The 17357-nt window shown below is 33.0% G+C and overlaps 1 protein-coding gene across 1 annotated transcript in view; it reads right to left on the bottom strand.

Moving 5' to 3' along the window:
* Window positions 1-3777: 3777 nt before the first annotated feature.
* LOC126742453 (uncharacterized) overlaps window positions 3778-17357 on the bottom strand; it is a 1408556-nt gene continuing 1394976 nt past the window's right edge. The window contains exons 22-24 of the mRNA XM_050449100.1: window positions 4271-4483; window positions 4061-4211; window positions 3778-4004 (exon numbers count right to left, since the gene is read on the bottom strand). Of these exons, the coding sequence (XP_050305057.1) occupies window positions 3778-4004; window positions 4061-4211; window positions 4271-4483 (591 nt within the window). The remainder of the gene's footprint in view (window positions 4005-4060; window positions 4212-4270; window positions 4484-17357) is intronic.

Here is a 17357-nt window from a genome sequence, read left to right as displayed (position 1 = left end):
GTACAGAGCTTTTAGAGAAACCCTGTATATTTGCTAATAGATGCTCAGTTTGTCCTTTTGCTTTTAAACGCTAAGATTAGCTATTGACTAAAAGCAACTAAGGGCGCTATAAAAGATACTGAAACTAATTTTTAGGTCTAAATCATGACACCAGTAGTTAATCTTAATTACGGAAATCCTGACTGAACACTTTGTAAATTAAATTTAAGAGTAAATTCAAGTATGTACTGATTAATACCGTGAAACGGGGTTAAATTGATCATTTCGTTTGTAAATTTGCTTGTAGATCTTTTGATAACTGCGTATCGATATGAAAATTAATCATAAATGATTGTGTATGGATGCCGTAACAGGATTTTGCAATCGTATCTGCTCTAAATTTAAAGTTGTCTAAAAAACTGCCAAAATAAGGTGTGATCAATTTCATACCAAAAGGAGGGTAACTTTGATCAGTGCCATATAATTGTATTCTTCTTGCAATTCTTTAAAATGCATTATGAACAATTTAACCCCCGCTTAAGTTCATCAATCCGTTTAAAAGTTACAGATAATTCTAGGTTTTGGGGTGAAATTGATCACTTAGGGGGAAATTGATCAGTCATAATATTCCACTGATTGGTTATTTTTTTAGGTAAAATAAAAAAGAAACATTGCAGTTTTTTAATACTTTATTAAAAACACTTGTTTAAAAATACAAAAACTTATAAAAGACTTTCAAAAAGTAAAGAAACAAATCTTCAATTAATAGATAGAAGCAGTAATGCGTATAGTAAGGATTTATATCTCCTTAATATCTACTGCTTTTTTGAATTGATAAATGATTTGACCTTTGACGCATTCAGCGCCACGTTCTGGCAAAATAGCAATTATATCTGCTAACTCTATCGAAAACTCGTCGCCTTCTTGTGGTTTAAAAACAGTTTTTCTTCCATCGACAGATTTTAGTCCCAGAACTTCGATTCGTTTTCATGGAAATTTTGAACTGTAGCTATGTAACGATCGCTAACACTTTTTCGCATGCCCCCCAACACTTTAACCAATAAAAATGTCCCAATTTTGATCTCACTTTGACTCACTTCCAAATATTCAATTTCTTCGTTTTCCTGCACCTGGATAAATAGATCGTCGGCGGTCATGTCATCGTCGGAATTATCATTTGTTATAGGCTCTTCAACGTCACTGTCTGCTGTCACACTTTTTCCTGGCTGAACATCAAGTTTTGTTCTCTTCTTATTTCGTCTTGTTGGAGCATTTGAAAATCTCTGTTGTTGTAAGTAATTTACCAACACGTTCTGCGCTTGGTCTCGATTAAAATCTTCTCTAGGCAGCTTGTCTAATACTCGGTTTGGATTTAAAGGGACTATGCCACTTGCTTCAAAAGAAGAAATAAGATTTCGTTTAACCGCATGAGGTATTTTATCTTTGGATAGTTTACTATCCATTGTCACCAAGGTTTTTTGCAACAAATGTGGGAAATCCTTTTTGTCAATTGATGAATGTGTCGAATACGTATTTTTCCATTCTAGCAAACCTTCTCTTCAGGCCATTTTAAATGGCCTGAAAAACCCTACGTCTAACGGCTGACATAAATGTGTCGCGTTCTTTAGCAGGCATACAAATCCGATGTTATGATCTTCACACAGTCTAATAACTTCTTCTGTGAAATGAGAGGCTAAGTTATCGCCTATTAGAATTTTTCGCCCTTGCTGTTTTTTGGCATGTGGAAGAAACGCAGACTTAAACCAGTTATTAAAAGTTTCGGCGTCCATCCACCCATGTGACGTTCGGTTGTATCGTGATCCAGCTGCACAGCATCTATCTATGCAACAGGGTTCTAATTTTGGTCCTTGTTCAGTCCACTGCGCCCACATTTTTTCTGCTCGATAAATTACATATGGTGGCAAAAGAACTCCTGCTGCAGAACCACATATCATCACTAAGGTTGCAGATTTAGTAAAATTGCACACTCGTTCAGGGTATTTTATTCCACGGGAATATATTAGTTTTTTGCGCCCATGGTCGTCAAGCAAATTAGTTTCATCATAATTATATACGTTGCACGACGAAATACCATTTAAAGTTGTTTTAAGGTTTTCAAAATATTCAGTTAATGTTTGCCTGGAAACATCAGCAGGAGCCCTTTTACTATTAGCTGCAAGTCTTTGAGTTATTACATTGTTATGTCTTTTTAACAGCGAAAATACCCGATCGGTACCGGGTAAATTGTCCTTAAATTTTGCCACTGAACGACCTTGGGTATCTAGCAGGTTTTTTGCCATATGCCTTAAATCTGTTAAATTAAGAGGAAACCCCCATTCGCCACAAATAGCAACACATTTAAGAATTGATTGCTCTTCATTGGAGCTAAAAACGGTTTGCCCGCCGTTACTTTTAACATAACGCCCATGGTATCTATTATTTAAGGTCCCGTAAGTAATCTTGAACCATTTTGCAGCTTTGCGTAAACTCTACTCTTCATTTATGACCTTTTCTAACGCTTTTTCTATGGACTCTTGACCGTAGTCTTTGTACCTTCGTGCCCCAACTTTTCTCTTATAAACTCTCGGCATTATGTCAATATTCTAAAACCAAAAATATTATTATAACTAGTAGTACTATACCCTTATCAATTTCACCTCATTCAGTTGATCAATTTGACCCCACCCAATAAATCTTAAAATTTGACAAAATCCGGCAACGCCGCAAACTTCATTTTGAGGTTATAAAAATACAAGATATTCAGGCTACTAAATATATCACGCACATATCCACAACTTGCATGTATTTTTAAATAGCAGTCAAATTTTGGAAGGTTATATTTTACTTACATGTTTGAGAGCCGCAAACTCAAAAAAAAACTGACTGACAAAAAACATGGTCATGGATCACTAGCTACACCATTACTGAATACGATTTTTTACCGAACGGAGAAAATCGGCACTTAATAATATGCGCGGGAAATTTAAATGTAAAATATTTTGATATGGTGATCAAAGTCGCCCCGCGAAATCAAATTCACCCCATTTCACGGTACTTTAATAGTGTTTATATAAAATAATGTTTAAAGATGAAAATACCTACTTAAGAAACTATATCACAAATTTTCATCATTATGTAATTACTTCATGCAGTTATATAATTTTAACATTAATGAAATTTTCGGCAAATATTTGAATAGAAGATTATTGAAAATAAATTACTAGAAAAGCTTAATAGCCATAATTATTGCTAGTTTCTAGAGAAGGATTTTCTCATATTCCTAAAAAAAATGAATCAATTTAAATTAGAAATAAAAAAAATTATTTGATTCAGAATAACACATCTACCTAGTTAAAATATTAGTTTATATAAGGTTTCCTTGCTAAATAAATGTAAAGCCTTTTTATTACTTATTTAATTAAAAATTGCCAATATAGCTATCTTTTTTATGTTCTTTTGATTTAAAGAACATGGGGCTAGGTAATTCATATAATAAGTGATAATGCAAATAAGTTATCCTCTAATAAATCGATCAAAAACAAAATTATAAATATATACCTAAAACAAATAGTTTTCTAGTTTACGAGGGTTTAATTTTCTAGTAATTAAGACTTACCAGAAGTATATTTACTGCTCCGAACTGGTATATAGCCCATATTTCATTTTGATAGTTTATATAAACTATGCTGCTTATCATAAATGTAAGTAAAATCATGAAAATACAAGCAGATCTTTTAATAAGTGATATCCTAAAATTATAAAATAATAATATTTTTTTGACAGTCGAGTTTTTATAAATTACCTTTTTCGAACAGCGTTTTGATGTTTTTCTTGAGAAGCGATCAACTCTTTTAGTTTTCTGGTAACAGAAAAATAAATAAATACAAACAATCCCGTAATTATTGTCACAACAACTATAAGAGTATTCAATGCTAAGGAATTTTCCATCATCCACCATGACTTTAACGTCATATCCATAGTTTTGTATGCTAAATGGTTTCCAAATATTGTTATCAGCGGTACACCTATTAAAAATAGGTCAATGTAAGATAATCATAAATTTTGTTAACCTTCTAAGTACCTGATATAATTCCCATAACGGTATATTTTGAAGATACGCTTTTTGGGACATCAATTAATTCAGTAAAAATGATTAAAAGTTTGCTTAAATGGCTCGAGAGTCCTAATAGAATAAACATTTCCAAAAATGTTAAAAACACCATAAAATAACGCTAAAAACAGAAAATATACAGTATTGTTGTTAGAGCTAAAAAAAAACCAGATAACTCACCTGAGGCGGTTCAATTAAAATAGCCAGAGTAAATAATACTTGACAAAAAACTATTGAAATGGAGCATTGTAGTTTTAGAATGAGTATCGGCGAACTTCTTGTAAGAATACATGAAAGCGCCAGGCAAATGGTTGTGAAGGTTGTTAAAATAATGCACAGAAGGAAGCTGCAAATAAGTATGTATTTCTGTGGCTCATCGGGTATGACTTCTTCCTAGAAGAAAAAAAAAATAAACGTTTTATTTGAAATATACTAGATATAAGACGCAGTTACACAAGATTTAGGTAAATAAGTCATAGAAACTTTAGGCAGATTATGCATGAGAAAATAATGTCAGTTTGCTTTAAAAACGTATGACCGCAAATGTTTCGTTCTCCGAGATACGGGGTGTTGTAGAAGATGCTGACGTTAATTTGAAGATAAAACCGGAAGTAATTTACTAACGGAGATAACCAAATTAGACTGAATTTTTGAAATTTTTTTGTGGATAGAAGAATTTTCTGAAAGTCTGTCAAACTGTTAGATACTTCTTCGCGTTTAATGCACATGTACAAAATTTTAAGAGGTTTTACCGGAGAGGTTTTAGTGGAAAACGACAGTGTTGACCTATTGTTAATTTAGATTTATATTTACAAAGTATTTAGCAAAATATTTTCTATAATTATACTGTGTATTTGTATAGTTCCCTCCATCAAAAAGCTATTTTGCAGTTTATTTTTTCATTCTCAGCTATTTTTTTTATTTAAAAAAAAACTAAGAAATGTTTTGATTTTTAAACAACATAGCACTGCAATAGGTAAACATGCCTAAAAACTTTTTTGCTGATGTGCTTACTTTTTCTTGGCATAACTTAATAGGTTACGTCACATTTTTATTTAATTTATTGTATAAGTGCCATGAATGTTTCTTAAAATTTTATTTTGTGATATTTATACTTCAAAAATATATTCCTGATATATTTGAATTTATTTTGAATTATCAGGGCTTAATAGAGGGATATTTTATTTGAACTTAACTATTATTAAAGTATCAAGACATTCTACTAAACCCTAATTAAATTATATCTACTTCCTTTAGCCTGTGAATGACATAACATTTAAAGTATGGGTTTCTATAGTTGAAAATAATTTTAAAATAAAGGTGTCTCGCAGATAGTGAGCCCATTTAAATTTTTATCTTGAAAATCTAAAAAAGTTATTGAAAGTCCTGACATAAAATTTTTTCCTTTGACAAATACAACGCAAAATTTAACGTTGGTCGAGGCAAATATATAATTTCAATATTTTTTTATTATGTCTTCCAATATAAATTTGTTAAACCATTAGAATACTACAAAACTTATTCGTAAATAATTACGCTCCTATTATTTAAATGCAGAAATAAAAAAAATATGGCTACAATCTATTAATGTCTCTCTATAAATCTATAATTTTAAGCACCCGTGCTTAATACGAATTAAGTTAAATGATATTATTAAGTGACAAGTATTAACTAGTATCTATTTTAATGGTGGAAATTTATTGGCAAAGTCTTATCGATCTACATTTCATGTCTACTGGTAAACTAATCGTTTTTCATTAATTTAGAAAACGCAATAACCATTATTGACATAGTCGGAGAATTTGGAAACTCTAATTAAACAATAAACAAGTATTTAAGTAATATGTTTAAAGGTTAATTGCAACATTAGATTAAATTAAGTGCAATGATGTTTAATTGTATACTGCCGAAATCTATATAGTTAACGTTCACTGGGACCCTTCAAAATGTTTGTTATATCTTTGATTTAATTAGAGAGTTAACGCCAGATGAATCTTTGCAATCTTATAATAAGCTTTTTACCGTAGCCATACAAATAAGAAGAAGTATTACTAATTAAAAAAAAAACATGTTAATATATTAGTTATTAATTGTAGCGTTTTTACAATTGGTTTAAGTGAATTAATATACTCGATGCACAAAAATGTCATGATGTCAACTGATGTATTACACATGTTTACACAACTAAAAACATTTATGTACGCTATACGTATGTTTTACTTTTTAGTAATTTTTATAACTATTAGCTAACCTTCCATGTATATCAAGAAATATAACGAGGAGTGCCGTCCTAGATGATTCCCGAATGATGGAGAACATCTGGTGTATTCGCGGCGCTTAAGGTCGGTATATTGTCTCCTCTATAAGCTCATTTTATGTCGAAATAATCCTATAGATGGTAGATGTTGATAACTGCAGAAGGCTTCCCACTTGAAGCAGAACCTCTTGAAATCAGAAATAACAATCCACACTTTTCTCCAGAGAAGGACGTTGAGGAGTATACTGGCATACTAGAACTTGCAAGCCTAAAGACTAGGGCTAACATACCGCAAATCAACCTTTAGTCCAAGTTTTCAATTCCGCATGCCAGGTTGGGAACTGCCAGGCTTTTCAGGCCCTAGGCAAGCAACTACTTCTTTAAAGAACAGAAAGCGTCCCAAGCTTCCTTATAGGTGGTTGGTTTCTGATGTGACGGTTCTTTGGTAACCAGGTGGAAAATCTTTCTACCAGTCTCTTCATCAATTGCCTCAATTGCTTGCCTGAGTCCGGGGTTAGATTGACGCAGGTCTTGAATTTGTATAAACTTTCCGCGGAAAACCGAAACGAAATCTGTAGACATTTGCAAATCCTTAGCCATGCAATATGCTAATGCACATTCTACTGAATTAGTAAAAAGGGCTTGCTGCACTTCATACGTAATGTTGTATCGACTCTTTAGGGTATTAGAATGATTAGTCATGAATTAATCGGATGTCAAATCCGGAACAAGTTGGATTTGCCGCAGTTCAGCATCTTCGTGGTTTTTATAATAAAGAGCCAATCAGAAGTAAATGACTTGAACTTCCTGCGGCGGCTTCTGTGTCCTATAAAGGCTATTGTTAATGGCGTCCAAGCTTTGTATAGCTCATTCCAGGATATCTGAGATTTAAGTGACAGATCTTTTGGTCTCTTTGGGTCAAAATGCCTAACTAAGTCACCATTGTTCTATTGTCGATGATGGTGTTTCTTAACAAATAAGCATCTTTTACCTTTTCTCATTTTAATTCGCTGGCAATGCTTACAGTCCTTTAGACAGAATCTTCTATATAGCACATCTGTATTTCCATGGTTCTTCCAGTTTAATATTAAGTGGTAAAGTCAAATTTCTGTAGTCCCTCTAACCATGCTGCCTTTTGACATTAAGGCTGCATGGTCAGTTTACAGTTCGCAGCAGGATTTTTTATCCATAACGGTACTTATAAAAGGGCTCCATCGGATTGACAACAGTTAGCAACAGTAAAGATAATTAGTAAATTAATAAACATTCAAATAAATAATACACCGTAAACAGTAAAAAATAGGGTGTTTAATTTGGGTTTACTATTCGATAGCTTTCTTAGATTTATATCTGATATGCCAAACTGTATTAGAAATGTTTTAGAGACTAAAAATGTTGTATGGTAATCGGCATTTTTCATTTAAACAAACAGAGTTGTACTGTATTACGCCTTTATTTTATCTGCTCAGACATTTTCGGAATATTATCAATTATCACTGAATAGTCACTATTTATTTAAAACTTTTAGACTAAAGAAATATTACTATATATCAGATAAATTAGTCAAGTGCAACTGGTTAAGTATAGAGGCATAACGGGAGCTTCACGCAGCACGCTACAATCGAATCATTTAGCTAGAGGGTCCATCATATTTATGTATCCGCATAGTGCTCAAAACTCACATCACAAAGTTGGTATTTTCGAGCGCAGTACCTCATTCAATATAGCAATATTTTTTAAGTCATTACCATATACCACTATTGACTTTCTTTCAAGCAAGTTATTGAAGAAAATTGACTAATAATAATCGCCAGTATTAGGCTTAACTGTTCTGTTTTATATGTATAGCTTTTTTATTCTTCTTTTCTTCACGCATTTTAACTTTTTTCCTTAATTTTTCGCTAAATAAGCTAGACATTGCTATTCTTACTAAACACTGACATTTAAGGCAATTTTTGCACATCATAGGCCTCGCAGACAAGGCGTACAGTGCCGTTGGTATTGAAAGGAGGAGAAAGTTATAGGCTATGTTATTAGGGACTGTCTGGAGCTTACATGCGCTAGATTTAACTTATTGGGGAATTTGTGCAATTTTTTCAGCAATTTTAAAATACCAACACCAAAGCATTTCTTTGGCCTCTAGTAGCAATCTAGGACATACCTGTTTATCAGGTGCTAACAGCTAAATACCGCAATTTAACTCAATTCAAATAATGTGTTGAAATCGGGTTAGTTTACACAAGGTAAGTGGATCTAAATGAATGTATTGAAATTGTATAAGCAATTGAGACATACAAGGGTATTATTCTTTTTGAAGTACAACCTATTATTTCTCCTGTCACGAAAGCCCCACATATTATACTAGTTTTATTTAAGTTTATCTGATAAAAAAGTTAATTAAATGTTTTAATAATTTAATGATTATTTAATAATTTGTAAGACATAGCCATGCTAAGAAAGATTCACTAGGTTATGACAATTAAATTTTGTTTGCTTTATATAAATTTTGTTAGCGATTTAGAGATTAAGCTACTAAATTAAAGTAATTAATTGATCATTAAAATCACCATAGTATAATTTAAGTTCAATAAAAAAATTACTAAAGTATTGTACTTGATTAAATTGAGTAAAATTTTCGAAAATATCTTCGTATACCTTAATTAAAATTAAGAACACTAAGTTTGTTTTAAAATTATAATTTTAAAATAAATCCGGTTACTTTAGTCTAACCAATTCCCTGATTAAAACGCTAGACAAATCCGTTAGATTTAGGTTCTGTTTTCTTTAATTAAACGAATCCCCGATCAACATCGTAATCAGTCTTGGTAGCAGACAGCTGTTTTATCTCAGGAAATTTAATTTTAGGTTAGTATTCGGATTTGGACGAGTCCATTTTTAAGCTGGGACAATTTATACTCTTTTAGCTTAGAGCTAGCGTTATCTAATCTTAACGCGGTTTCCTTTTTAGGGTTGATTTAAAAGGACTGCGCCCGTCTTAACTAGGATGGGAAATTGGCAATTAAAAGAAAATAAAAAAGAAAAATTGTTGTTGATTCCTTAGAGACTATATTATTTATTAGAGAAAGATCTTTAAGATGAATTAAGGTAAATCCAGACCAGAGACCAGATTACATAATTATTAAAGTAGAAAATCTTTATGTAAACATAGACTTATTCTGTGGAAGCTTAGAACAAACTGAATTCAAATAAACAAGACCAAAGGTTGAAAAACTTTTTTTATGCCTAGGCAAACTTCTAACACTGTTTAACCATAAATTCAGTGGATAATAAATATAAAAAAAAACTTAAATCTAATGGAACCCAGTATCTTTATTTATTACTAATTTATTTGGTATATTTTGCTGTATTGCCTGATCTGTTATAGTTGGTTTGTTGCAGCGTGAATCTTTATTAGTTAAAGTTTAAGTTAAATAATGTTTGCGCATCACAAAGAGGGTTGTAAATAGCTCCTGATTAAGTATCTATTATGCGCTATGCCTTGATGAAGAACAATTTTTTAGATTATCACGACGATCATTGAGATCATGTTCTGAGATCATGATCATAACCCTGTATTGAGTCTTCTTGTTCTTTATTGCTAAGCTGCGTTTAGCTTTTTTTTTTAACGAAACCGAAACAGAGGCATTTTCGGTGTAAAAACCATTTTTTTTTTCAAAAACCTCCGACACGTTGATTTTTTAGAAAAAATGTTTTTTACACTGGATTTGATAAAAGACAAGGTTTTATGAGGAAGGCACACTCAAACCAGCAACCCTTTACGAGAAGTTGGAATCACCCTTAAAATCTTAAATAAGGTTTTTTAATTCTGAATATAACTGCCAAGTTTAAAGTAGCTGCTATCATTTTTCTCGATATGACAGCTTCTCAAAAATTCTAGAACATCGAAAATTAAAAAGGTGGTTTGATCTCTGTTTTGGATATATATTTTTTTAAAAGCAAATTAATCTTATTTTGAGTCCATCCAAAATAAGATTAATTTGCTTTTAAAAAAATATATATCTTATACTTATATCTTAACTTATTAATTAAAAGGCTATCCTCATACCTGCAACCCTTTACTTATTTTAAAGGCTTTTTCTTGCTGTTACTTCATTTAATATTAGCAATTATTTCTCCTAACTTAAAAATCGACCAAAAAAAACCCTCTATGCTTGCAATCTTTTCTTACAAAATTTCTATTGTTAAATATCTAGTCGTACCATGCATAAAAACAAAGCACATAAAATGCAAAAACAAGTGCCTATCTGAAGAATTTGAATTATACCAAATAATTCTTGCTAAAAACTACTCGTACTTTTTTATAAAATGAGGCTTTATTTAAATAGTAAAAAATCCCTTCTATTTAAGTAACTAATATTTCTTTACATAAGTCTTTTACGTGTCAGTAGAACGGTACGTATACAGATCGTGTTATCGTGAGCTACGTATTACCCAAAATAATGGCAACACCGCTTGGTTGCGGCTTGCAGGCGGCGGAATTTTTCGTTTTTATTTTTTGAACCGGCAGTCAGCAGACCTCGCTTTGCTGTGTTACTGCACGTTGCATTAATAATTTTTGAGCGTTATTTTCATGTTTTTTTCACTATGGCTGTTTATACCTCTTCCGAAAGAGTTCAACTAATTAAATGGTTTTATGGAGGCAATTCGGCAGTACAATGTAGAGATTTATTTACAGTGACATTATAGTGAATATACCGATTCCTTGTGCAAACTTGGTTTTAAATGTGGTTACAAATTTTAAGACATCTTTTTGTTTTCAAGATTGTAAAAAATGCTACACAAAACGTCAAGAACCCCCTGTTGAAGTGGTCCAGGATATAGAACGGCGGGAAGAAATGGTTTGCAGTACCCTAGAACTTTTGTAAGAAAAGATTGTAAGATAATTTGATTCGACACTGTCCACTAGAAGTGTTGAAGAGGAACTGGGAATGAGCAATAAAACTGTTGCTCGTATCTGGAAAAAATATGGGTACAAATGTTTCAAGTATTCAAAAACTCAGGAAATATTCCCTGAAGGCCAGTGGCAAAGAATGGAATTTTGTGAAACCATGATGGAAAAGGCAAATAAAAACGAATATTAAAAAAAAATATTTTGTTTTCTGATGAATCTTCTTTTCCATTACATGGCAAACACAATCCTTCCATTGTTCGTTATTGGTCTCAGGAAAACGAGCACAGAAGTTTTCAGTTTCGTACCCAGTATCCTCAGAAATTGAATGTTTGGGCAGGTATTTGGAGCGACAATGTTATAGGGCCATTTTTTATTGATGGCACTTTAAACGCCCAAAAGTACCTTGAGTTGCTGCAAAACCAAGTTCTTCCTGCCACTCAAATCCTACCTGATGTAGACCTGGGATCAGTTTATTTTCAGCAAGATGGCTGTCCTGCTCATAACGCGGCTAGGGTAAAAGAATTTTTAACAAATACTTTTCCTAACCGCTTTATTAGTGGGACTGGCGATATTAAATGGCCTCCTAGATCTCCAGATTTGTCTCCAAATTACTTTTATCTGTGGGGTTACCTTAAGCAGACCATTTACAAGCATCAATTTAGTAGGCCAACAAATTTAGAGGAGTTGCGAAATAAAATTGTCGAAGGTGCCACTTCCATTTTACCTCAAACTCTTTTGGAGGTGCGAAATAGCTTTTACGATAGGTTAAGTTTTTGTTTAGCGAAAGAAGGCGGTTTATTTAAGCCTTTTATTTAAAAAATAATATGTTGTTAAGTTTGTTTATTAGAGTTTTATTTCTGATTTTTTATTATATTTTTATCAGAGTTGATATTTTATTTTTTATTAGAATAACGCATTAATTTTCATTATGCAACACACAGCATATTAAACATTTTAAGATTACAATTCTATGCGGGTTTTACACATTGTCATTTCTGTAAAACCCGCATTAGAACAAATATTTTAAAAATGCCTGGATTTTCGCGTAATATTTTGGGACATTTTGTCGCCAAACGACGCAGCTCCCACGAAAGTCAGATGTTTACTAATCCCATCCTCGGGCCGACCGGGGCGGTGCTCTGTCGCAGGCACTCATACACGCGCGACGTTGCAAAATTTCGCCTCTATGCGGTTTCCTATAAGTAACGAACGAAAACACGATCTGTATACATTACGTACGTAATTTATTATACAGTAACCACCTAAAGTTCTGCATAAATTCGATAAAAATTAGAGACATGATTTTTTGAGAAAACGCTCGGACCTGTCGATTTTTATTTTAAGTTGCGCATTATTTCACATAAATTTTTGTATACAGGGAGGAACAAAAAAATATATGACGTCATCGGTCATTTTTTTAAACGGAATGCTACATTTTTTATTGCGTTTATCAAATATAGGCGAAATTTCAAGCAAGTTTCGTATAACACACCTTATCTCAAAACTCTAGGATGCTAGGGTACGGGGATCGAGTGCGCACACAAAAAGAAGTAAGTGAACTGTTTAATGCCAAATACCAAAACCATCCTATTTCTCAGTCAACAATTAGTAGAATAGAGCACAAATTCATAACTTGAGGTCATGTTAGGGATTTGCCAAGATCAGGTCGTCCAAACATTTCTGAAGAAACAAAATTAAACGTTCTGCTCTCCGTCGAAGAAAATCCAAACAATGCAACTTTAGAAATTTCAGTTGATAATAATATAGCCGGAACGTCAGTAAGACGCATCTTGAAAGCAAATGAATACCACCCTTATAAAATTAGACTTATACACAAATTAAATGAGGATGATCCTGATCGAAAAAACCAATTTTGCGAGCAAATGATGAACATTTGCAATAATAACCGTTAGTTTGTGTTACGAGTTTTGTTTTCGGATGAAGCAACTTTTTGTTTAAATGGTATCGTAAATCGGCAAAATTGTCGGTACTGGTCAGTTTCAAATCCACACTGGGCAACTGAGGCTCATACACAGTACCGTAAATCTATTAATGTTTGGGCTGGTATCGTGAAAAATAAAGTAATAGGGCCACACTTTTTCGAAGAAAACTTAACAAGACAACGCTATTTGAATTTTCTCCAAGAAGATCTTATCCCTGCTTTGGCTGCCCTATACTCAGACGAACAAGACCCTGCTGTCCCGACAGATAATTTGTGGTTTCAGCAAGACGGCGCCGCACCACATTTCTTTCGAGATGTCCGTAATTACTTAGATACAGTGTTCCCAGGTAGATGGGTAGGACGAAGAGGGCCAATAGGCCGGCCAGGTCACCAGACCTAAATCCCTGCGACAATTTTTCTATGGGGGTACCTGAAAAGTCAGGTTTATATTGAGAAGCCAAACAACGTAGAAGATTTGAAAAATAGAATTAGATATGAAATTAGACGTATATCACTCGAAATAATTGATAGTGTTTTACATGAGTTTGTAAACCGTCTTGCTTTCTGCCAAGAAGTAAATGGGGATCAGTTTGAACACTTGATATATTAATAAGAGTTTTCACAGTTTATAACATTTTATCCTCCGTTTTATCTTAATTTGTAAATAGACGTACTTACTTGCTTTCTTGATGGTTAAATGTAAATATTTCTGAAACAGTTGAGTTTTGAGATAAGGTGTATTATACGAAACTTGCTTGGAATTTTGCCTATATTTCATAAATGCATATCTTTTTTTTTGTTCTACCCTGTATACAAAAATTTATGTAAAATAATGCGCAACTTAAAATAAAAATCGACGGGCCCGAGCGTTTTCTCAAAAAATCATGTCTCTAATTTTTATCAAATTTATGCTGAACTTTAGGCGGTCACTGTAAATAAATATATATTTAATTTATTTCGTACATTATATACGTAAGTATCTAATGACTTTTATCCAGAAAAATAGTTCAACAGAAAAGACGTTCTGGAATTAGGGGCTAAATTTAGGGAAACTGGCAGTGTGTTAAATAAAAAGCGTGAGGGTCAGTATGCTGTTGTTGTTCATGAAGCAATGCAAATAGCTGTCCTAGGTTAACTTCATGCCAGACCAGGAATAAGTTTCAGAAAATTGACCACTACGGGAGTAAGACAAAGTTGCATTTATAGGTACTTAAAGAAATTAATTCTGTCCTCAGCGTCGTAATTTTAACATTTGATTCTCAGATTCTGTAATAACTACTGCCACAGGTCAGATGCCAATCCTGGACAGTTTCGCTCCTTTTTTTCAAGTTCATACTCCTTTTTTTTTCAGTCTCATTTTTCACTGAGAAGTGAGTTAGTGTTTGGGCGATATTCATGGAAACTTCATAATTGAGTCATGTTTGAAAGCTTCATTGTTCATTGATGTATTAAGGTCTCTTGAAAAATGCGGCCAATCCAGGAATAATAGAAATAGTTAAAGATAGAAACGCTAATGAGAAAGCTCAAGTCATTGTCTAATGAGATAGAGCACCTCCATAATATATATATATAATATGCTGCTAATGTGGGGCAATATCTTGATGAGATATTTCCTGATCGTTGGTTCGAAAAAGAGGACCCTTTATAGAATGGCCAGCTAGGTCGCCTGTTTGACTTTACTTCATTTTTTTTATGGTAAATTTAAAAACTAAAAGTACGCAACCAGAAACCTTGAAAGACTTACGTGAAAGTACTATACATCAGATCAGGTGATAACACCTGAACTTCTAGAAAATGACAAACTTTGTTTTGAGCAAAACTTTAATTCTTGTACGGAAGTAGGCGTGACTTAATTGGAGCACTTAATAAATTGACCTAATTTAATAAACTTGCTTTATTTAAAAATTATAGGGCAAAGTATTTTCTATCTATCTACTATTTACTAGCAGTACTCAGTTATTCCATGCTTTTTTTAATCTATTATAGATCAGCACCAAATAATTTTTCAATAATTTTAACAACTTGATATTTTTAAAAAAAGTCGCTTTAAAGTATTTAGTAATATTAAGAAAAAATAACATTAAGTTAGATAAAATCTGTATTGTTGTGACGAGTTCATAATGAGTTACTTATTTTGTTGGGTATTACGTCACTTAGTAAAAATCAATTTAGAAAATACCATCTCATACGCTCAAATAGTAAGCGTATGATATATTTTCTTCTTCTTTTTAAATTAGATGACACGCGACTGTTTTTGCCGATTTTAGAAACTATAGTAATTTAATAAATTTTAGGGGTTTTTTCATCCCCTTATACGAGGCTGTAGGGCTAAAAGCGATTATTTTATAAATACGCAGCTCTTTGAAAAATGAAATTAACGCATTTAAGATTAAAATAGAAATCATAGCAGCCACTCTAAAATCTTAGCAGTTGTATTCAGAATTAAAAGACCTTTAAAATAAGACATCACACGACGCTTCCATCCATTTAAGATTTTAGGGGTAGTCCCACTTCTTCTTAGGGTATTCTTGGGTCAACAATTGTCCCTTTTGAAAATAAAACCGACGTGTTGGAAGTTTTTGAAAGAAATATGTTTTTCACACCGAAAATGCCTAGGTCTCGTGTTAGCTGGGACACCCTATACAACTTCAGTAGTATTTTGTGGAAACCAATCGGTTCTAAATGGGTATCTTTAATTTTAGGGAAAAAGATATACAGATCGTGTTATCGTGAGCTACGTATTACCCAAAATAATGGCAACACCGCTTGGTTGCGGCTTACAGGCGGCGGTATTTTTCGTTTTTGTTTTTTGACCCGGGAGTCAGCAGACCTCACTTTGCTGTGTTACTGCACGTTGCATTAATAATTTTTGAGCGTTATTTTCATGTTTTTTTCACTATGGCTGTTTATACCCCTTCCGAAAGAGTTCAACTAATTAAATGGTTTTATAGAGGCAATTCGGCAGTACAATGTAGAGATTTGTTTTCAGTGACCTTTGAGAATAGACCGATTCCTTGTGCAAAAACGGTTTTAAATGTGGTTATAAATTTTAAGACATCCATTTGTCTTCAAGATTGTAAAATATGCCACACAAAACGTCAAGAACCATCTGTTGAAGTGGTCCAGGATATAGAATGGCGGAAAAAAATAGTTTGCAGTACCCTAGAACTTGATTCGACACGGTCCACTCAGGAAATATTTCCTGAAGACCAGTGGTGAAGAATGGAATTTTGTGAAACCATGATGGAAAAGGCAAATGTAAACGAATATTTTTTTAAAATATTTTGTTTTCTGATGAATCTTCTTTTCCACTACATGGCAAATACAATCCTTCCATTGTTCGTTATTGGTCTCAGGAAAAAGAGCACAGAAGTTTTCAGTTTCGTACCCAGTATCCTCAGAAATTGAATGTTTGGGCAGGTATTTTGGGCGACAATGTTATAGGGCCATTTTTTATTGATGGCACTTTAAACGCCCAAAAGTACCTTAAGTTGCTGCAAAACCAAGTTCTTCCTGCCATTCAAATTCTACCTGATGTAGACCTGGAATTGGTTTATTTTCAGCAAGATGGCTGTCCTGCTCATAACGCGGCTAGGGTAAAAGAATTTTTAACAAATACTTTTACTAACCGCCTGTGGGACTGGCGATATTAAATGGCCTCCTAGATCTCCAGATTTGTCTCCAAATGACTTTTATTTGAGGGGTTACCTTAAGCAGACCATTTACAATCATGAATCTAGTAGGCCAACAAATTTAGAGGAGTTGCGAAATAAAATTGTCGAAGGTGCCAATTCCATTTTACCTGAAACTCTTTTGGAGGTGCGAAATAGCTTTTACGATAGGTTAAGTTTTTGTTTAGCGAAAGAAGGTGGTTTATTTGAGTCTTTTATTTAAAAAATGATATGTTGTTAAGTTTGTTTATTAGAGTTTTATTTCTGATTGTTTATTATATTTTTATCAGAGTTGATATTTTATTTTTTATTAGAATAACGCTTTAATTTTCATTATGCAAAACACAGCATATTAAATATTTTAAAAATGCCTGGATTTTCGCGTAATATTTTGGGACATTTTGTCGCCAAACGGCGCAGCTCCCACAAAAGTCAGATGTTTACTAATCCCGTCCGGCCGGGGTGGTGCTCTGTCGCAGGCACTC

This window comes from Anthonomus grandis, chromosome 11, assembly GCF_022605725.1.
Source record: "Anthonomus grandis grandis chromosome 11, icAntGran1.3, whole genome shotgun sequence".
NCBI classification, from domain to species: Eukaryota; Metazoa; Arthropoda; class Insecta; order Coleoptera; family Curculionidae; genus Anthonomus; species Anthonomus grandis.
Note: the sequence above shows the minus strand (reverse complement) of the source record. Positions and strands in the feature narration are given on the sequence as shown.